General features: G+C 38.0%; 1 protein-coding gene across 1 annotated transcript in view; it reads left to right on the top strand.

The window, feature by feature from the left end:
- The first annotated feature begins 8,414 nt into the window (after positions 1 to 8,414).
- Positions 8,415 to 23,353, top strand: part of MDGA2 (MAM domain containing glycosylphosphatidylinositol anchor 2) — a 707,950-nt gene continuing 693,011 nt past the window's right edge. The window contains exon 1 of the mRNA XM_043986356.1: positions 8,415 to 8,697. Coding sequence (XP_043842291.1) covers positions 8,625 to 8,697 — 73 coding nt within the window. The 5' untranslated portion in view covers positions 8,415 to 8,624. The remainder of the gene's footprint in view (positions 8,698 to 23,353) is intronic.

Here is a 23,353-nt window from a genome sequence, read left to right as displayed (position 1 = left end):
TGAATTTTCTGTTGTGTAAAATATTGTACCAAATTACCCACATTTTACTGTTGATGTATATGCATAGTGAAGATTATAATTCATTGCAGGTAGGGGAAGAACTGTGATGTTGCCTTCTTAGCCTACCTTCATCTACCTTCATTTCTAGGTCAAATTAGTTTTCAGATATTCCAGGTAGGATCCTGGGAATGTATCAGATTGTCTGAACCCTACGTTATATGAAACAAAAGGCACTCCACTCAGACAAAGAATCTGAAAAGGAAAAAAAAATCCCGTGAAGGAATCTGTCTAATTTTTGTTAGCAGAATGTGGTAGCTATCACATCTATGGTTTTAACAGGGAGAGATTTTAGCAGACTAACTCTGAGGTGATTGTTCTATCTCCAAAGAGATTAACATGTCACTAGAGATTAAGAGTCTAGCAGAGTCCAGTGGAATCAATGAGGGGCAGACCCTGTGAACCCAGTGGAAGAATATATCCAGTGAGGAACAATAAAACAGCATTACCTGAAGACATGAAAAATGCTGTAGCATTAGATGTATGAGTTACACTTCATATATCTTCCCTTCGTGCAAGGATGCCCCTTTTTCCCCTTAGAATATTCTTATCTGGATCACTCTCCTTACTAATAGTATGTATACATATGGACTGTGTCCCACATTTATGGGAGTATGCTCCATTTTAAAGGATAAGGAGGTCTGGACTATTGAGTGAATAGAGTTGAATAATGTGAAATAAGGCTGAGTTTAAGAACAGGGACTATTTTTTACCTTTCATTGTATCCCCAGCGTTTAGCACCATGCTGAAACATAGTGAGCCCTTAATATAAATGCTTTTCAACTGTTTAACTGATTGAAAAGCAGGATGGGCCTAGGTGGTGAAAAGCTTTTCAATACCAGGCAAAAGTTTTTGTTTTGTTTTGTTTTGTTTTGTTTTTGTTCCTCAAAGTAATAGGGAGCCACTGTAGTTTATTGAGTAGAAAATCACTGGCTCCTGTGTGGAAGATATATTTGAGTGGCAGATAGACCAGTTAGGATACAATTACAATAGTCCAGATGAGAAGTGATGACAGCTTGAATTATTGTAGTGGTTATATGAGTAAAAAGGAGGAAATACATTTGAGAGCTGTTGTGGAGGTAGAAATAAGATTTTTGTAACTGATTGGATTTCTGGGGTGAATGAAAATGAGGAACCTGGTTAACTGCAAATAAGGAAATTCATAAAAGCGGTGGTTTTGCAACTCTGAGGTACCACCTCACATCAATCAGAGTGGCTAATATGACAAAAAAGGAAAATGTTGGATATTAGAAGGGACGTGGGAAAACTGTTGCTGGAGTTATGAACTGATCTAACCATTCTGGGGAGCAATTTGGAACTATGCCCAATGACATCCTCCAAAAGATAAAAAGACCTATTTGCATAAAAATATTTAGAGCAGCTCCTTTTGTGGTGTCTAAGAATTGGAAATCAAAGGGATGCCCATCAATAGGGGAATGGCTAAACCACGACAGCATTGTACAAAGTAACAACAATATTGTTTGATGAAGAACTGTGAATAACAGCTATTTTTAGCAATACAATGATCCAAGACAATCCCCAAAGACTAATGATGAAGCATACTATCTGCCTCCAGAGAAAATTGATATTGATTGAACACAGACTAAAGCATGCTATTTTTCACTTTCTTTCATTTTTTTCTTTTTGTCTTCTTTTTTATCCTTTCTTTTTCTTTCTTTATTTTTGGTGGGGCAATGAGGGTTAAGTGACTTACCCAGGGTCACACAATAAGTTTCAAGTGTCTGAGGCCAGATTTGAACTCAGTTCCTCCTGAATCCAGGGCTGGTACTTTATCCACTGTGCTACCTAGCCGCCCAAGTCTTAAACAAAATGACTAATATAAAAATGTTTTCCATAATTGCACATGTATAACCTATATCTGCTTACTCACTGGGGGAGGGGAGGGGAGGAAGGGAAAGCAGGAGGGACCGAATTTGGAATACAATACTTTAAATAAAAATGTTCATTAAAATAATGGCATTTTTTGGATGGAAAGTTGATAAGTCCTGTTTTCAACATACATTGTGCTTAATTTGAGATGCCTATGAAATATCCAACAGGAGAATATTTTAAGATTCCTCATGTAAGAAAGAGAAATTCCATTTAAAATAACTGTGACCAGTATAAAATATTTGGAAGTCTACCTGCCAAGACAAACACAGGAACTATGTGACCAGAACTACAAAACACTTTTCACACAAATAAAGTCAGATCTAAACAATTGGAAAACTATTAATTGCTCATGGATAGGCCGAACTAATATAATAAAAGTGACAATTTTACCTAAATTAAACTATGCCCAAAGAGCTATAGAACTATGCATACCCCTGGATCCAACAATATCACTACTAGGTTTATATCTCAAAGACATCCCCAAAAAGAGAAAAAGACCTATTTGTACAAAAATATTTATAGCAGCTCTTTTTGTGGTGGCTAAGAATTGGAAATCAAGGGAATGCCCATCAATTGGGGAATGGCTAAACAAACTAAGGTATATGATAGTGATGGAATATTATTGTGCCATAAGAAATGACAAGCAGGATGATTTCAGAAAGTCCTGGAAAGAGTTTTATGAACTGATGTATAGTGAATTGAACAGAACGAAGAGAACATTGTACACAGTGACAGAAATATTGTTTGATGAGAATATTCTCCAAAATAAAAAACTTGAAGATGATTAAAAATATGGATGTATATCCTCTATCAATGGATCTTTCCATAAATATATACAACCCAGTCTTCTCAGGACATACCCCATTCACCTAACATGGGGGTATACTTGAAGAGCCTTTGGAGCATGTCTAAATAGCATAACATGGAGGCTCCTGTGTCTCCTACCATGTAGGTGAAACCAGCCTTCTATGATTGTCTACCTATATTTTAAAAACTGGTTAGATTGAGCTAGTTGCTCTCTTTTCTGACATCTGAAAAAACAAACCAAAAAACCCTAATACCTTTATATAGAGGATAAGGATATGTATCCAGAGGATGAAAATCACAGTTCACTCATAGCATGGGTACCATGCACTGAACTCATGAAGGGGATAGGACTTTCTCCTGCTCTTCTTTTATTCAAGCTCCAAGAAATAGGCAAGGGGGTAGCTCATGTTGTTTGTTCTACTCATTTTCAGGTGCTGGAGGTAATACTGATGAGAACCAGGTAGAATTTCTAGCTATTATGATCTTTGAGCTAGGATTCCAGGTGTAGCCAGACAGTTTGTGTTGGAAGCCCTGAGCAGCCTGTATCTAAACTAACTCTAATTTTAACCTAAACCTAACACTAACCTTAGACCTAATTCTGAGTTCTAGGGGAGTTTTGGACTTGGAATTGAAACTGTGTTTTATAACAACCAAGCTAAACTATGAATCTAATTCCCTTACCCACCCCAGAGACTGAAGTAGTACAAAGGTGGTATTGGTCAAGGTAGAATTATGCCTCCCACAGTGGGAGGGAGTAAGTTTGTACATTTTGTTTTGAGAAATTAGCTAATGATAAAGACATAGCAATCACAGTTTTAAAAACTAAGTTTTTGTTGCTCAAAATGATGTCACCTATAGAACTCGTTAACACAATTTTCTAGTCTGTCTTCCAAAAACAAATTTTCAGTGGTCTTGAACTCATTTGTTAAAAAGATAAAAACATAACACTTTCCAATAGGTTTGCAAGAGCAACTGATTAACATCAGAGAAGCTGGAAATTTACTAGTCAAGTTTAAATTAATGACAAATTATTTAGTATCATGATTTAGTAAGCACAATTAATGATATAGGGAGGCATAGATTATAAATGCTCATAAAATCAATTAATTTATTTTAAAATATATAAGATAAACATGGTGATAATCTGTAAATCCATTTATCTTAGCAAATAGCAAACATTAATCAGAGAAATTATTCAAATTAAAATATAATAGAAAAGTACATGGAGCGAATGACTTGTTTAGATGGGAGCAATTGAGAAGCAGGTATCTCACACAAGAGGAAATTCCGTAAAGTCTTTAGAGAGGCAAGCTAAAAATCAGGGACATGCTGAGGAGCTGGCTTTGCCCTATATATCCTTCTTCTACTGTCTCTTCTCTCTATGAAGAGTCTGCAACTGCATGCACCCTCTCTTAAAGGAAGAACAGAGAAAATTCTCTCCTCTCCAAAGCTCTCATAGCAACTTTGCCTCTTATGCAGGCATTCTGTATTGAATCATCATTTTCTCCATCATTGAGAAGAATCTTGAAATCTGGGTTTTAACAGGAATATATGATGCTGTGAGACTTCCATGGGAACCAGATTATCTGTTGTTATTCAGCCATGTCCAACTCTTGTAACCCCATTTGGATTTTCTTGGTAAAGTGGTTTTCCATTTCTTTCATTTTGCAGAAGAGGAGACTAAGGCAAACAGGGTTAAGTGACTTGCCCAGGGTCACACAGCTACTCTGGAGATAGATTTGAACTCAGGTCTTCCTGACTCCAGGCCCAGTGCTATTCATTGAGCTTCCTAACTGTCCAAACCTGATTATAAACAATACAAATACAAAAAAATAAAATCTAATATATGGATTGAGGAAAGAATAGCTTTAGGGAAATTAATGTTTCTCTGGGTCAACATGCACTTTTAGAAAATCTGCTAAGATAATCAGAACTGTGATTTAAATAAAGGAAATATAATGTTATGTCTATGTGAAACATTTTTGATTCATTATGTGCAAAAATTAATTATAAAAATCAGGTACTATGAGGAAAAGACTAACGCAACATGGAGAGAACTATATTTTAATTTTTTTATAATCTATAAGCATTCTTAATTTCACTTCATAAATATCATGCATATAATCTTGTCCTGAAATATCTGTAATCATCTGGTCTAGTGTTTCATAAATCAAGGTTTCTTTGTTTTTTGAAGCAATTTCTCAGTACATTATTGAATTTCTTAGAACTGTAGAACTGAAGGGTTCTATACTATAAATTCATTTAGATGAAGTCATTTAGAAGTTCTGAGTAGAAAATATTAGGAACTATTCCATTGACAATGTCTGTAAATGCAGTAAAAACAATAGAATATGGGTGTAATGCTAAAGAAATACTATAATCCTGGGCTTCTTAAACTTTTTCTATTTGCAACCCCTTTTAGTTTGACCCTAGGTGCATAGGTATATGAAGCAGGTATATGTAACCTTTTACTGTTGTCAATTTTTTTGTGACCCCCACATTCAGTTACAGGACCCACAGTTTAAGAAGCTTTGTAGAATAATTGACATATTTTATTAGTAGTATACAAATACCTAATTAGTTTAAATGCTTCCTTGTGACTGTAGGCAAGTCACTTAACCTTTTTGGGTTTGACTTATCTATAAAATGAGTAGGTTAGACTGAATGATTTCTAAGGGCTTTTCTAGTTCTATATCTATGATTCATTCTATGATCTCTTGTGAACTACTAGTCAGTATAGAAAATGCAAAGTCAAGAAATTTACAAAAGTGTCATTTGTGTAAAAACAATTTTCATTTAACTATTGTGTACCTGGCTCTTCATTATTGTTTCATGGTGAAGTAATTCTATTTTGCTCCAAGACAAATTAGAGGGGCTTTGGACACATTTTCTAAATATTAATTACACTAGCCTCATTACAGCTAATTCTGTTCCCAGTGAAAGTCTCTGAAATTTAAAGAAAAAAAATTCAAAGAAGCACCTGTAACATATGATAAACACATAGGATCTGATTATTGTTAACATATAGTAACTAGGGCATGGAAACGCCAATTGCACTTCTATTTTAAATCCATGCACCAAAAAATTATTAAAACATGCAAATAATACACTCCTCTAATAATAAACCATTAACCTGAGTCTTAGACCTTCCAATAAACTTCTTTCATACTAGACTCAACAAGATTTCCCCTGCCCAGCTGGAGGTCAAAAATCTCTTTCCAAGTTGGTTGTTTGTTAAATTTCTGTCAACCAATATTGCCCTCATGTATGGGGTATACAAGAACCATTCCTAGTCTTGCCCCAGGAATCTGCTGTAGCCCTAAAGTAGGTTCCTTCTTTCTTCCTTCCTTCCTTCTGTATTCCTAAGTAGTTTCTTACATAATTTGAATCATAAGTTGGTACATGAACTATCAATGCTATTTATAATATTTTTTCATGGGTGGTCTTTCTTATCATAGTATCTTCTTCATATGCTTATCAGTTGTTTAAGAACAGATGCATGTTATTTACTATATGACCCACACAGATGTTTGTCTTATTTTTGAAAAACAACTTATAGAAAAATAGCTTGATCAAAACAGCTCAATAACATAATGGAAAATTAAAACAAAATGGAATCAACTATGCCAAGTTGACATACATGTTCTTACTAAATAGTAAAACTTATTTTCACTATAGCACCTTTAGTAGAATACCACTGAATACAGCATATACATGTATGAAACTACCTGTATTTATCCCCCAGAGCTTTCATCTGCTGTAGTGATATTTCTATTTAAAAAGACAGAGTTTATGGGAAAAAAACAAAACCTCAAAACACTGGCTGTTCCAGTTACATGTGTCTTGTTCTGTTTTCCAGAAATCTAGGGCCTATTTTTTAGGATTTGGGGAGGGTTCTGGTTTATTTTCCCTTATTCATATTCCCTTTGCTTTGTTTAGTAACTAGACCCTTGATTCCAGAACAGAAATAATAAAATGTCAGAAATAAGTAATGATAATCAGCAGTTGCAGATCTTAGTAGAGAAATACTGAGGAGGTAATCAACCAGAATCACAAGGCCCTCTAGTGCTAGCCTGTTGGTGACTGTGCGCTTTAACAGCCCATACTGATGATCTCTGGAGATGCACAGTGGGAAAATGGAGGCGAGTAAGATAAAGACCTGTACTATGATCTAGAGGGAGTAAACCATAACGATTGATCCAGAAGGGAAGAGAGGCTAGGAAATAAGTGAAAAGAAAAAAGGGAAGGAGAAAGCAGCATAGACTTGCACCAGGCTTTGACGTAACTGCTGCGGCTAACATCTCCAGCTCTCAGCACGTAGTGAGCAACGTGACCACACACATCTTTCCTCCATAGCAACTCCAGTTTTCCTCTATTGCTAGCTCATTCTTCTCTTTCCTGAGAATATATCCAAGCCCACACTGAGATTCCAGGTTTCTAGCCCCAGTCTCTTTTGCTTCATTGCCCAGTTCCAGTCAACTCCTCATCAGCTGGACACTGCTGTGGCACTATTTGGTCAACGTGCATCCAGATGCAACGGCTTTCTTCCCTCAGTCACTTAGCAGTATTTCTCAGCTTCACCTTTGTATAACAACATTTGGCTAATACAACCAAGGTAGGGAACTCCATATAAACTCCTGCCTTTTCCTGTTCATTAATCCACTCCCCTTCTCACCGCCCCCCTTCCTCTCCTCTGCCTGGAGGAGGAGACTCTAAAGGGAAAAGAACATTGTGTATGTGCTTAACTGTGTGTGTGCACATACCATTTCAACTTGTTTTTTTTTTTTTTCTCCAGCCCCTTTTGAATGTGGCGATGTCTAGACCACGATTTTTCCTCCCGGAATTTGTTTTACTAGTAGTAGCTGTATTTTCCTTAGCTGGACTTTAAGACTACGTTGGAGAGCAGTGGCAAACAGCAAGGGCAGTGGCTAAAAGGGACTACAATTTCTTTTCCATTCCGTTTCCCTGCCTCCTCCCTTTGCCATCTCCAATCCCATCCCCCTATCTTCAGTCCTACCACTCCATTCCTAGACCTCCTCCACCCGCACCACTATGCCAGTCTGTATCATGTAACAGGATTGGCGTTGCAATGGCAACTGATGGAATGGGTGCGGGGAAGACGGCAGAGATGGGGGCACGAGACTGCAATCAAGCAGGCCGCTGCTTCTTAGCTCTCAGGAAATCGTTGCGAATTACTTTTTAAAGGCAAGACCAGAAGAGGAAGCCCATTTTCTGTTCCCGTTAAGAGCTCACTCTTTGATATCGGCCTGTAGGCACGATTCTTGGATTTTCCCCAACCTCTCTGCGTATTTTCTTCCACCTGCCGCGGCCAGCAACAGCCGACACCACTGCAAAGACTCAGCTCAATTCAGCTTTCCTGGAAGAACATTTCAATCGCCAACCTTCCTTTCCTATCACTGCCCTCCCCCTTCCTACCTCCCCCGTCCCCCCCCCCCCCCCCCCCCCCCACCTTTTAGTTGCCTGCGTTTTCCCAGCTTCCTAGTGTTTCTGTGTGTTTGTCTGAGTATGTTTGTGGGGTCGGGTGGAAGAGGAGGGGGATATAGGGGTGGTGTGTTGTAGTGTGTGTGTGTGCGCGCGCGCGCGTGAGCGCGCCTGTGTGTGTGTGTGTGTGTGTGTGTGTGTGTGTGTGTGTGTGTGTGTGTGTGTGTGTGTGTGTGTATGCGCGCGCGCGCACGCGCTAGGTTCTTGCGTTCCGCCAGCTACAGCCTGAGAAGGACGTCTGCCTTTCCTTCTTTATCTGGGCAGTTTCATGCCGCTGGAGGCTTCTCAGCGGAATTGGAGAGCTCTGGGCCTGTGAAGGTTCCGTGGTGTCTTCCTGGGTTGGATATGTTCATGTTCACGTGAAGATGGATTTAATTTACAGTCTCCTGTGGATGCTGACAGTTCTCCTGGAGGGGATCTTTGGCCAAGGAGTGTATGGTGAGTAGAATTACAACCTAGCCTTGTTCGTTCTTTTCCGCAGTTAAGCGATCGTGACCTTGTAATTCTTAGGTTAAAGTATGCTGTTGAGATGGGAAAGAACAAAAATACATGTATAGTGCGGCCTCTCAAGACTCTCCTACAGTGACATTTGATTTACAATTCATCTGGTTATTGGGAGACATTTGGAGGCAGAGGGACGCGATGCAGATTGGGTTTAAATCTGCTCTTCAGGCCTCTCAGGCTGAGTTATGTGGAGCAGGTTCTATTGCAATTGTGCTTGTGAATAGGTTTGGAGTCAATTCTACTTAGAATTTGCTTTAATAGACATCTGGTGCTTTGTTTCGGGCCCAGTGTTTTCTGAACAGGAACAGAAAATAAGAATATAACCTACTTATCTATTCCCTTCTTTTTCTTTTCGTATTTCCCCACCTTCTCCCCCCCCCCCCCTTTTTTTTTCTTAATGCCTTCGTTATCGAGCTAAGGGAATGGCAGGATAGTTGATTCTGGCTTTGCGAAAGCCATTAACATGAATACTACCTTATGGGGCATAGGGAGGGAAAAGTCAAGATTCCCTGTGGCAGGCACAATTAAGGGACATGTTTATGTGAATGAATGGAATAAATGAATGAATGGAAAGAACGAATGAATGAATGGAAGCGAAATCCAAGCTTCTCAGACCGGGTCCAGGTCATTAATCCCTCCTTTTCACCTGCAAGCCTACATCTGCAGTTCCACTCATTTTATTCTGGGAAGGACAGATCTATGTGTGTTTGAGAGAGAAAAATATATATATATTTTTTATTTCGGGAGTAGGTACTTTAAAAACCGATGTGAATCCAGGTTCTTTGGCAGACAGTAATGTGTACTTTTTGCTTCTAATATTTTATCACACTTACAAACATCATTGCCCTGACTCCAACCATTTCATTTTGAATTTGGATATCCTCTGTAGGATAAGCTCCCAAAGAGAGTGTAACTTTTGGATTCACAAGGAATGGTTTAAGGGGAAGAAGAATCAGGGAGAGATCTAGAGGCAGGTTGGACGTTGTGTTTGCCCCCGAAACAGACTCCTGGGGGCGATATGCTGAGGAGCTGCAGCTGCAGCCAGAAATCAATGAATCAGCACTGGGGCTTGTGGGAGCCCCCAGTTGTGAGCAAGATTAGCGGCATCTTTCATTTACTTATGAAGCGGGGGTTCATGTGTTATAGTTAGGGATGCCAAGTCCATTCTTGAAAGTCAGAGAACACAGATCCAGGGACTGATGGCTGGAGTGAGGCTATGCAAAGGTTTCTTTATCCTTCAAACTTTGTCACTGCTATTCTCATCTACAGTAGCTTTGCTGGATGGTTAGCAAAAGAAGGTACCAAATAGAATACAGGATTTTTAGGAACTTCGATACTTTGCTACCATTCACAGACTTTCCAGGGTAAAGTTACTATCCATTTGCCCTACAGTGGGTGGTGGTGGCTAAGAACAGGCTTCCTCTATTTCTCTCCTTCTCTTTTGTCCTTTCTCCATCTGTCAGAATGAACTGAATCACTTTTTATTTATCACCCACCCCACCTCATCTTCTAGCTTCTTTGAACTTCTGAAAAGAAAACTGGACAGCGGAATTTGATAGTAGAAGTAAGGAGAGTTGGGGCAGATAGTTGCTTGCTTATGTGTCATCATGTGCATAGCACTAGTCAATAACTCAGGTTGGCATCAATAGGTGGCTAGAAGAGGATTTCTGTGGTGATACCAATAGATTATGTGCACTTTAGATTTTGGGAAGTTGAAAATGTTCCTAGGCTACTGAGGCATTCACTGCAGTGTCACAATGGAGGATATTTCTAGGCAGAGGTATTTCTTCAGTGTGTGGAATAACCTCATTACACCAATCTTTTTTAAGTCCTCAGTCTTAGCATCCTAAATCCTATTCTTTTATCCTCAACAACAACAAAAAAGTAGGTTTGTTTCCAAATGCTGTGTATGAAACTGTGCCAAATAATTGGAGAAGGTCGGGGATACATTTCCTAGTACAGTTTTTTCCCCTTAGCTTAATTTCTCTTGGGGGGGATGATGAAGGTGGGAACCATGGCATTGGATTATTATTTTAGGTACATCCGCATTGTGCAGATCAGCAGTTTTGTAAGAGGCAGCATTTCTAGTCATCTATTTATATCTTTCATTCTGATAATGCATATATATGTCATTTTTTTCTTTCTTATCACAGGTACTCATTTTTAAAAGGTAGCATCATGCCATAAAGGTAGCTCCATATAAACAAATTGAATGATTAAAAGTCTAACCAGGGGCAACTAGGTGGCACAGTGGATAGAGCACCATCCCTGGAGTCAGGATGCCCTGAGTTCAAATCTAGCCTCAGACACTTGACACTTACTAGCTGTGTGACCCTGGGCAAGTCACTTAACCCCAATTGCCTCACCCCCCCCCCCCAAAAAAAAAGTCTAACCAATATCTATTATCAGATCCCATTAAAAGGATTATATGTATAAACCAAATAATGTTTCAACTTTATTACTTTCTGTAAATTAACACTTATCTTAATTTTGTTTTCATGATATTCTATCATGATAAGCAGCATGATGTGGTATATATCCTGGACTTGGAGTCAGTAAGACCTATTTTCAAATTCCACTTCTAAAACTAGTTATGTGACCATATTAGCAAAGTCACTTAAACTCTCTATGTTTCTGCCTTGGAGGAGGGAGTTCCTATTCTAGTGATTTCATGAGTTCTTCAATTATTGACTCTATTCTTCATAATCATGGATTTAGACCAATAAGAGACTTTGCCTGTCATCTAGGCCAACCTCATGATTTTACAGATGAGAAAACTGAAACAGAGAGGTTAAGCAATTTTCCCAAGGTAAGACACATAGAACATAATAAATTTGTAGATGAACCCAGGTTCTCTGATTCCAAACATAGAACTCTGTTGAAACTTTGATAGTGACATGATTATTTTCTTTTTACTTCATATACTAAAATTTTATTTTTGACTACATCTTTTCTTCATAGTTTAAAAGACATATACAGATAGATGAAATCATATAATTTTGAACATTTTAATGCAATTATAATTAAAATAAGTTAATACACATAAATGCTTTGCAAACTTTAAAGTGCTATATAAACATCAATCATTATTACAACTGTTTAATATTTAATGCAAAGAAAATGTGAATAGGAACCTAAAAGACCCGTATACCAACATATGTTGTCAGCATATGAATTCTGGGTTTTTAAGATCCCTTGGATTTTATCACATTTCATTTTCCTGAGTCTCTTCCCACCTTTCTGTTCTTATTATAAGATAATAGATCCAAAGGCAGAAGGTTCCTCAGAGGACATCTAATCTAATCCTCTTGCAGATGAGAAAACTAAGGGACAGGGAAGTTTAGGGACTTACCCAAGGTCATCATAGAGTAAGGCATAGAGGAAAGATTTGAACTCAGATTTGCCAACTGTAAAGCCAGTGTTCCTTCCACTGTACTAAGCTACCTAAATCTGTATGTTCCCTAATTCCTGAGTATTCCCTAAGGATTTATCTTTAACCTCTTTTTTTCTAAGAGTAGATGGGAGCAATTCATGCAAACTACTTTCTTTTCTCTATATCCTGCCCCAATCTCATCATTCAGTCCCAAAGCAACTTGCTGGATACATTTACTTAATATCAGATTTGGTACATTCAAAATATACTTTTCATTTTCCTTTATAAAACTCCTTATTAACTCTAATCACAAAAGAATTTAAATTCTTTGAGAGCATGTGTAACTTTACTTTTTTTTTTTTTAAAGAGATTTATTTATTTATTTTGGTGAGGCAATTGGGGTTAAGTGACTTGCCTAGGGTCACACAGCTAGTTAAGTGTTAAGTGTCTGAGGCCGGATTTGAACTCATGTCCTCCTGACTCCAGGGCCGGTGCTCTATCTACTGTACCACCTAGCTGCCCTGTAACTTTACTTTTAATGTTATATTGCTAGCACCTAGAAAAAATTCTGAAATTTAGCAGGTGATTAATAAATGCTTATTGATTTGTTTGATGTCACTTTTTCTCAGTCACCTAGGCCAGGTAACCTAAGAGTCCTCTTTGAATGTGGGGCAAAAGGGAGAAATAAGATTCAATTATTTGCCAAGACTGCCAATTCTATTTCCTAAATATCTCTCCTTTATGCACACTTCTTTCCATTCTTAATGCTACCATCCTAATTGAAGTCTTCATTACATCTCACCAAGACTGTTATAACAACTTTTTCTCTGGAATCCCTGCCTTCAGTCACCCCCCTTCTCCAATCTGTCTCTGCCAGTTTAATCTTCTAATGTACAAGTCACTTTTCTCCTCAACATTTACAAGTTTTGTTTACCAAATAAAATGCAAAAGCTGCCATCCACCCCCTCCTCCCCGATTTGATTTGAAATTACTTTTTCACTCTTATCTCACTTTGTTTTGTGTCATGCATTTTGGATTCCAGTCAAACTAGGATTCTCTGATTTCATTATATTGGATATGTCCATGTTTGCCTTGTGAGGAGTTCTTCCTCTTTCTTGTGTCTCTCTGACAAGATGAGAATATCTCTTGTCTTAGTTCTTTGCCCCACCATATTTCACATACTTGAGATATAGGAAATAAGACACATAAATGAGAGAGAGCCTATGTATCAGCACAATTCAGTTCCCTGGAGAACTATCTGCATATTCAGTATTCCCTATACCCTACTCTTGTTTTTCACAGAATCACTTGTATCAAGGAACCAGTGCAATTAGAGACACAGAAGGAATAGAGGAAGAGAGATTCTCTTAAGGTCATGAGAAGCTCCAAACATGTCCTGAGGAAGTGGACGGGAGAAATAACTCAGACCTAGTCTTGAGAAGAAGAGTAAGACAGACTTTAGGAATATCAACTTGGCACATGTATGGAAAATGGGTTGGAAAGGGGAATACTAAATGCAGGGAGATTCAGGGAGAGGTTATGAAGGCATGGAGTAGGGTTGTTGTAGTATAAATTTTAAAAAAAGGAGACTAACTGATGAAGAGTAAGAATTGGCAAGACAGAACCTAATAAGACACTGGAGGTAAAGGAAAGTGAAGATTCAAAGATGGTTCCTAGGTCACAAATCTGTGTGACTGAAGAATGGTGTAACCCTCAACCAAAATAGAGATACTAGGAGGAGGGGTGAACCAGAAGGAAAGTTATTGAGTTTTGTTTTGAACATGTAGAGTTTGAGATGTCCATGGAACATGCAATTGGAGATGACAGGTGGGAGCTCAGGAGAGAGGTTATAGTTAAATATGTTTGAAGGGGGCTACTTAGTCTTTGAAAAATGGATATTGCCCACTGCTCTTTTTCTAAATAAGAATCATGACAATATTTCTGTGTTTTGGACAGGGAAATTGGGATTGCTTGCTGAAAATTGGTCTTATCCCTGGAGGTTAGTCCTAAAGTCACTTGAAGCAATTAAAGAGTCTAGGTAAGGAATGGGGCAGCAAGGTGGTGGTGGAGTGAGGAAGACTTATCTTCTTGAGTTCAAATTTGGCTTCAGATACTAGCCGTGTGATTGTGGACAAGAGACTGAACCCCATTTGCCTCAGTTCCTCAACTGTAAAATGAGCTGGAGAAGTAAATGGCAAACCATTCCAGTATCTTTGCTAAGATACTGGACCAAACAATAAGGTAAGGGATAATTTTGTAGAGTGTGATCCCTGTGTCTATTCCAGGCAGTATAGCTATTCTCCTGAAAGAAGAGAATGAAATTTGAGAAAATTAAAGTCATAACTTGAGGGAGAAGAGATAAATAGAAGTCCAATGCATATATATGTATGCATATGTAATATTAATAATTGTGTAATTAATATTAATAATTGTGTAATATGTACACACGCTCACAGACACATATTCACATACACACACAGAGGCAATGACTAAAGGGGAAAAAAAAAGCAATGATAGCAAAAAAGAGCTACAAGCATGAGTTCAAAGGAGAATTGATCCTAGCTATTGAGAATCAAGCTCTATTAGCACTCCATGAAGAAAAAAGACATAGAGTGCCAGAGGCATGAATTACCTTTGCCTAATATGTGCCCTACACATACCTCATTAGCATTGTACTTTAAGGTCGTATCTACTCGTCTGAGTAATATTATGTGTATTTGTTGGACAATGTTCCTTGGGTTTATTGAGGGGGATAATTTGTACTTTCTCTTCTTACTCTGACATTTTTGTAAATGCCTTTGTAATGAGAAAATTGTAAAAACTGGCTTACTGTTAAGGATAAGCTCACCAGAAAAGGCTTAGGAGAACAGAACAAATCTATGAATGTACTTGGTCAGTTTTGGGGGAAGTACTTTGTTGCTGTTCAGTCATTTCAGTTGTGTCTGACTTTTTTTTTTTTTTGGTGAGGGAGTTGGGGTTGAGTGACTTGTACAGGGTCACACAGTTAGTAAGTGTCAAGTATCTGAGGCTGGATTTGAACTCAGGTCCTCCTGAATCCAGGGCTGGTGCTCTATCCACTGCACCATCTAGCTTCCCCTAGTTGTGTCTGACTCTTCATGACTCCATTTGAGTTTTCTTGGCCAAGACGTTGACATTGTTTCCTCTAGTTCATTTTACAGATGAAGAAATAGAGGCAAACAGAATCAAATGACTTGCCCAGGGTCACACAGCTAGTGTCTGAGGCTGAATTTGAACACAGGAAGATAAATCTTAGAAGGGGAGCTATATGGTGATTTAGGAGGCCTTTGCATATGGATAATTGTTGAAGGCATAGGGGCTGGTAAGACCACAAGGAGAGCACAAAAGGAAAATTATAGAGGGCCCTGGAAAGAGCTATACTATGGAATATGAAGTATGGATGATGAATTAGCAAATGAAGCATATAATAACATATAATATATACAATATAATATAAAATATAATAAAGAGGCATTTGGCAGATATGAAGAGAATTAGAAAATTCTATTATCATGAAAACTTAGTGAGGAGGGTGTATCCATTAGAATATCAAACACTATAGATATCACAGGATAAAACATCCAGAGATAGAAGGGACCTTCTAGTCCAACTCTCTCATTTCACGATTTAGGAAACAGATCCAGTGATGTTAAAAAAGGATGAGGGCTATGCAAAAGCCATTGTATTTAGCAATAGATTATTAGTGAACTTGCACAGATCAGTTTCAGTAGAATGGGACAGGATGGAAGCCAGTTTTCAAGGAATTAGAGATGAAAAAGCACAGTCAACTTGAATATATAGCTTTTCTAGGAGTTTGGCTATGAAAGAGAGTGATAATTTGATAGGATGGTAGGCTCAAATGAAGGTTGTTTAGGGGACTGGAACAGTGGTATTTGCCACTGAAGGACTGCCTCTTCCTTTGAGAATACATTAGAACAAAGGAGAAGAGAATGGAGGATATTATTGGCGTGATTTGAAGTGAAGAATTGAAGGACAGGAAACTTGTAAGAGACTTGTCATGTATGTTTTGGCTTATAGGCAAGAAAGGACAGAACTTTGTACAGAAAATATTCTGTTCTCATATTTGCCATTGTACAAAATAATGAAAAATACAGATTAAATTCTTTCCATAAAGAAATATCTTTTGTTTCCTTTTATACTTTGTACCTTTCCTACTGGATGTGTCTTTAAAGTAGTGAAATTGGCTTTCTTACATGGTTTATTATTTGGCTCTGAAGGTTATTTTACAAAGGAACTCTTATTCTAATCCATGCTTTTTTGGTTTGTTTGTTTGTTTGTTTTTTTGCAGGGTAGTGAGGGTTAAAGTGACTTGCCCAGGGTCACACAGCTAGTAATTTTCAAGTGTCTGAGGCTGGATTTGAACTCAGGTACTCCTGAATCCAGGGCTGGTGCTTTACCACTGCACCATCTAGCTGCCCCCATAATCCATGCTTTTAATTACTTAATGCTATATGCAGATGTCCCAGGGACCAGAGGCCTATGCCTGCTGCCAAAGCTCTGGTTAAGTCAAATTCAGGAGTGCTACATCTCACAGGACATTCCTATACTGAATGTCACTGGGTCATGGTCTTTAAATTGTTTTTCCAGTGCATATTGCCAATGTACTTACCTTGGTTTATTAATTAAATAATTGCTCTGTGCCTGTTATCACTAATAACACATGCAGGAAGAACCTGGTATCAGTGGTGTAAACCATAGGACTGAACTAGGCTTAAATACTTGGGTTTGGCTTTCAATTAAATGAAATAGAACAATATATACATTAACTTTTAGGTCCCTTGTTTTCCACTGAACACATTCCACATTTGAATTGAGTAGAAGATTTTTGCTGCTGAACCAACAGATCCACTGGGTCCAGGGGATCTTGAATACTTAACTTCTCCCACTTAGGGAGCTCTGGGCTCCATGTATGCAAATCCGATTTCAGTCCTATGGGACCCTGACCCTTAAAGATAGAAGTTAGGTTCTTTAATTCTTTAGAACTCCACATCTCTATCCTGGAATCTCACACAGAATTGCCTAAAGCTTAGATTTAACTCATGTATAGGTCTTACCCAAAAGGAAGTAAAAAGTTATAATATATACAAAGTAGATTAAGTTTGACTGTCATTTATTTGCTTCCATACTCTAGAAATGCTTAAAACTCAAGACTCAAAAATATCCATTGATAAAGACTTAAATTTATATCTCCTATTATATTCTCTTGAGATGTTGATGCTTACCCTTTAAAATATCAAACACTTAGTTGAACTATTGAATAGACCTTTCAATTTTAACTCAGCTCTGCACTGTTCAAACTATTCCTTCAAAGTCCATGTTTTCTCTTTGTTGATTGATTACAAATTTTCTAAGTTGACATCAAATTTCCTGTATTCCCAGTCCTTCAGTTTTACTAGACTTCTTTCTTTCTTTCTTTTCTTTTTTTTTTTTTTTTGGTGGGTCAATGAGGGTTAAGTGACTTGCCCAGGGTCACACAGCTAGTAAGTGTCAAGTGTCTGAGGCTGGATTTGAACTCAGGTCCTCCTGAATTCAGAGTAGGTGCTTTATCCACTGAGCCATCTAGCTGCCCAAAGCCCGTATTTTCTGGCAATCAAGGCCAAAGGTTGGCAAATGTCCTCTTCTCTAAGACATGCTGTAATTTGGGGGGAGTAGAAGGGGAGACCAGTTTACCTCACAAAGTACAGCAAGCACCAATTGAGGACCTTATGAACTTCCACCGTCTCAAGAATTATGTACCTTAGCATCTTTTTCTTTTTTTTTTTTTTGGTCCTAGGGATTTAGGCAAAGAAATAATATAGTCATCATTTCTGTTCACAGAAAGTTGCAGAAAGAGTTACATACCTCTTGATCTGGAGGGAGGAAAAAGAGAAAGCACTGGAGGCTAGAGTCATTCCATTTAGATCTATTCAGTGGGCAACTCTGACTGGTGTAGTTGCCAATCCTTTCTGATGAAACTTTGACATATTCCTCTCCAAATTAGGGTCATTCAGGAAGTTGCAAACTTGAAAAACTAGAAAATTTTAGTTGTACATATCTTTTATCAAAGGACCTCCAGAAAGGGCAAGGGCAAATTTATCACTAGAGCAGCTCAGCCACAAAAACAGAACTGGAAGGAGACAAACTCTAGGCAAGCTGCATGGGGTGTAATCAAGCCAGAGCCAATCAGGGGGGTGTCTCTTCATTATATCCATTTCATCACAATCTAGCAGCCATTAACTGAATAATACCAAATACTCTAAATACATTTCTCTAAATACATTGTTTAGAACAATATGAACGAACTATTTCATGTACAGGAAATTGCTTTCTATTTTCTAGTGGAAATCATTGATCATTGACCATATTGAATCATAGGGTGGGGAAGTTTCTTAAAAGGTCATGAAATTTACCTTACTACTTAAGGGCAGAATCACATCAAAATATGTCATGTAGATTAGGATTCTGTTTTTTTATTTAGTCACCAGAAGAGAAGGAAATTTTAAAATTTCTAGAAATTGTTTCCTAGAATTGATATAAACCCTCATGCTACATGTAATGACATTTACATAGCTAATAATTTCTTTTCCATTTTTATTCATTCAAGAAAAATTTAAATTGAATAATTTTTCTACTTAAAATTCTAAATACTTTATTCTTTAAATGAGTTCTAATCAGAAAAGAGAATTATCTCCATTTTAATATACACACAAATATATGTACATGTGTATAAACATACATATCTACATATGATTTTTTAACCATATGATTAGATTATCAATAAGAGGCCAAAATCATATCAAAAATGAACAAGAAAAATCAGGAAATTATATGCATTCTCTCTCTCTCTCCCCCCTTTTTTCTCCCTCCCTCCCTTCCTCCATTTCCCTTTGTTCTACTTCCTTTCCCTCTCTTTCCCTCTTCCTTCCTCTCTCTCATCACTGTCTCCTGCCCTCCCCTGTCTTTCCCTCTACTCCACCCTCCCCACCTCCACTTCCCCCTTAAGATGGATGGAGTAGTCATCTTTAACTGATTAAGCAAAAGTATTGAATGGCTGACCCCTGAAGTTACAATTATTTTCATTGCAATTATTAACTGCGAAACAATTTGCAATTAGCACATTTTATTGTGATAGTTGATATACAAATAGATAAAAAGAACTAGAAAAAGAGGCTTAGCTTCCCACAAGGAACTGAGTTTGATTCCTAGCTGGATTTAAGAAAGTCTCAATTTAAAAGGACAGCTGCTCTCAGAAAGAGTTGAATAGCAAATAAATTCTCGACTACAACAGTTGTAGGGATATGTCTATGCTTGGATGAACTGCCTGAAAGGAAAAATGGGGAGTGTTGAGACAGACTTAGGGAGGAGAACATGCATCTGGAGAATTTGTGCATAAGTGTAGACTCTACCAATTTATCCTGATGGCATTATCTTGAAGCTCCAGAATATAAACAAAGTATTGTAAGAGTTAAGAAGTAGTGTGTTATGTTTCTTTGGAGTGGAAATTGTTCGATATTATCACAAAGTTTGGGATCTTCAGCAAGCCATTTAGTTTATTTGAGTCTCTGGAGAATTGATAAGACAATTTAAATAATGGTTGGGATATAATCTGAAGTAGAAAGAATTCTCACATTGGAAGTTCTCCATATACTTATGGACCCTTTGTGGATAGGGATATGTGATATGTTGTAGATGCTGAAAACTGGAAAAATGAAGATAAAAGTTTAATGGGTACAGAAATAATTGGACTCTTACTAACATTGATGCAAAAGAAGAGATAACTATATAATTTAAATGGAAAATTTGACATATGATGATCATGTGATGATCCCAGAAAGTCAAACTTATGCACCAGACTGAATTCTGATGGGGAATTCCAGAAATAGTCACAGTGTGTCATTTCTCCTGCCCAGAACAATGTAGGAAAAAAGACAGGGAAGTCTGAAGACACTATGGATAGGGCCAAGTTAGGAACACACTATGCTTTAAGCACTCCAGAACCTAAGGGCAAGAAGAGGTATTTGACCCATACTGCCACATCCCAGACCAACAGTAGGGTACTGCAATGAGCACATTGAAACTGACAACTCTGTTCTGAGTCACAGATGCTGGGCAGACTGAGGAGACCTTCACAGACAGGTAGAGTTTCTGGGTAGGGAGGTTCTGGTTTGTGTACTGAGAAAGGAGAAAGTTCAGAGACAAACAACAGCAGTTTCACTCAGGTCCCAGAAGTAGAGTAGGTTCTCAGTTCCAACACTCTGAAGCAGCACAACATCCCAGTTAGCTAATGACTTTATGGGACAGTTAAAAATATAAAATCAAAATTAAAAGGCTGAAGTAGAAAAAAATGTAAGATATCTTATAGCAGTAAGAACTTAGAAAACAGAGGAGAAAAAAATTCAAGAAATATTTGATTATCTGAATTCCATGTCCAAGAAAAACCTATACATCCTATTTCAAGAAATCTTAAAAGAAAGCTGCCCAGATCTCTTAGAACCAGAGGGCATTGTAAAAACAGAAAGAATCCATTGGTTACCTCCTAAAAGAATTTCCTAAATAAAAACTCCCAGGATCATCATGGCCAAAATCCATAGCTTCCAGGTTAAAAAAAAAAAGCTTCAAGCAATCAGAAGGAAAGAATTCAAGTAGCTGAGGCACAGTCAGAAATATACATTATTGGGCAGCTAGGTGGTACAGTGGATAGAGCACTGGTCCTGGAGTCAGGAGGACCCAAGTTCAAATCCAGTCCCAGACACTTGACACTTACCAGTTGTGTGACCCTGGGCAAGTTACTTAACCCTGATTGCCTCACAAAAAAAAAAAGAGAAAAATAAAAAGAAATATACATTATTTAGTAGCAACCACTATAAAGTAGTGCAGAACTTGGAATACAAGAAGAACTTACTCTGCAAAACTGATTATAATGCAATAGGGGGGACATGAATTTATGTATTTTATTATTCTAAACTTTTTTTTGAAAACATGAAAAATGTGGGATGAGATTATTATGGAACACTATCGTGCTGTAAGAAATGATGAGTAGGATGCTATCAGAAAAACCTGGAAAAACTTACATGAACTGATACAAAGTGAAATGTACTGTATACAAAATAACAGCAATATTGTAAGATGATCTGCTGTGAATCACTTAGTTATTTTCAGCAATACAGTGATCTAAGAAAACTCTGAGGGACTTATGAAAAATGCAGTCCATCTCCAGAGAAAGAACTGATGGTGTTTGAATACAGATTGAAGCACAATTTTTTTAGTTCCCTTTTCTAAAGTATTTTTTGTTTCTTTTCTTTTACAACCTGAATAATGTGGAAATATTTTGCATGACTGCACATATATAACATGTTGAATTGCTTGAGTTCTTAAGGGGCGGTTGGGGAGTGAGGGAGAAAAAGAATTTGGAACACAAAGTTTTAAAAAATCAATGTTAAAATTTGTTTTTACGTGTAATTTGGGAAAAATAAAATTCTAAATAGAATTCATTCAAGAAAAAAAAGAGCAGAGCTATGGAGAAACTTTGAAGTTCAAACACAAGAGTGAAATGTATGAAGATAAACACAAATGAACAATGACAAAGGACTAAACAAAGATAAACTGCTTACATCAAATATGGGGAGATGGTACATTTGGTCCCCTCTCATTCTTATCATCATCAGGAGTCACAGAAGAAGTTTGACTAGATAAGTCCTTGGAGCCATTCTGTTATGTTTTGATGATCTTAAGAATGGAAAGAGAGGGGAAGAGAGATAACACTAGGGGAAGTAACATTAGGAAAAATTATCTCAGAAACAGCATATACAGTATAAAACAAGGCAAATGTGCTCTCTCTCTCTGTCTCTCTGTCTCTTTCTCTGTGGGGCAAAGAGGATTAAGTGACTTGCCCAGGATCACACAGTCAAGTGTCAAGTGTCTGAGGCTGGATTTGAACTTAGGTCTTCCTGAATCCAGAGCTGGTGCTTTATCCAGTGCACCACTTTGCTGCTGCCCCCAATAAATGCTTTCTTCATGGAAATTTAGATCTCTTTCCCCAAAGGCCAGTTCTTGAGGTTTAAATCTCCTTCTTCCAGAAAGTGAAAGAAACCAGAAAAGGAAAATGCCTGTAAACATTAAAAGAAAGGTTTATTAAGCTGGGAAGAAAATCTAACATGATCTTGGCCTATATGGCCTATTGCCAAATAGGATGCTAGGTAACAGATAACATACAGTATAAACCAATGCAGGTAAGGAATTTGTAGGGAAAGGTGGGCTGAGAAAGGAATGAGTCAGTAGGTCCCATTCCAAAGTGGGGAATTTCAGGGGTCAAGGATGTAGGCACTGTTGGTGATAAGCGGTTCAGTTCAAAGCTGTATTAGGTAATATCTTGATAAGATCTCTCAAAAAAAAGGATTATTCCAAAGTTATTATTACATAGTCACATATCCTGCAGTCAGATAAGTCCTTCATTGGCTTTCGAGTTACTGATTCCCTGCACGTCCGGCTAGGTTTACTGTAATGGGGAGAATGGGGTTTGGGAGTTTGGGAAGGGGATAGGGTTTTGGGGTCCTTAGGAATTCCTCTTTAAAGAATTACACCCTCTTGCACAGAAAAGCAATTAGAATAAGATGGTAGTTTATTTCAGGGTTGAGGAAGGGAAAGGGAAGGGAAACCATGAAAGAAGTCCTTGGACTTCTCATGGGGAGAAAGGCACAGAGAGAGTGTCTCTGAGATACCAATCTCCTCGAGCAGGAAACTGGCAGGTACTTTTATAGAGGACTGATGGGGGTGACCATCTGACTGTGGAAAGTTCCTTTAGTAAGGGAGGACCATCCCTCACTGGTGGTGGCTATAGGAATTGGGTGAGGGGTGGCTGGATCTCTCAAGCCATTTCCTCAGAACACAAAGGAAGCAGCCACACCTAATCTTATCACCCCAGGGTTCAAGGAGACTAGAGTGAAAGGTGGAGGTCCCTAACTAGCTCAGTCCAATCTGGTTCCACTTATCTCTTTAGGTGTGTCTGTCCTTTGGATTAGTTTCTCAAGGAGAAGGTTCTTTGATGTGCCCCAGAGAACTTCTGGGGTGCTATGGGCCCATAACATTTACTCTCAGTCATGCAAAGAATTGTTGATATGTTTGCCAATGAATGCAGTGGTATTGCTGGGTCAAAGGGTATGCATAGTTTTTATCCCTATGGGCATAGTTCCATATTGCTCT

The sequence above is a fragment of the Dromiciops gliroides genome, chromosome 2, assembly GCF_019393635.1.
Source record: "Dromiciops gliroides isolate mDroGli1 chromosome 2, mDroGli1.pri, whole genome shotgun sequence".
NCBI classification, from domain to species: domain Eukaryota; kingdom Metazoa; phylum Chordata; class Mammalia; order Microbiotheria; family Microbiotheriidae; genus Dromiciops; species Dromiciops gliroides.
The sequence above is the reverse complement of the archived record's forward strand: the minus strand, read 5'-3'. Positions and strand labels throughout refer to the sequence as shown.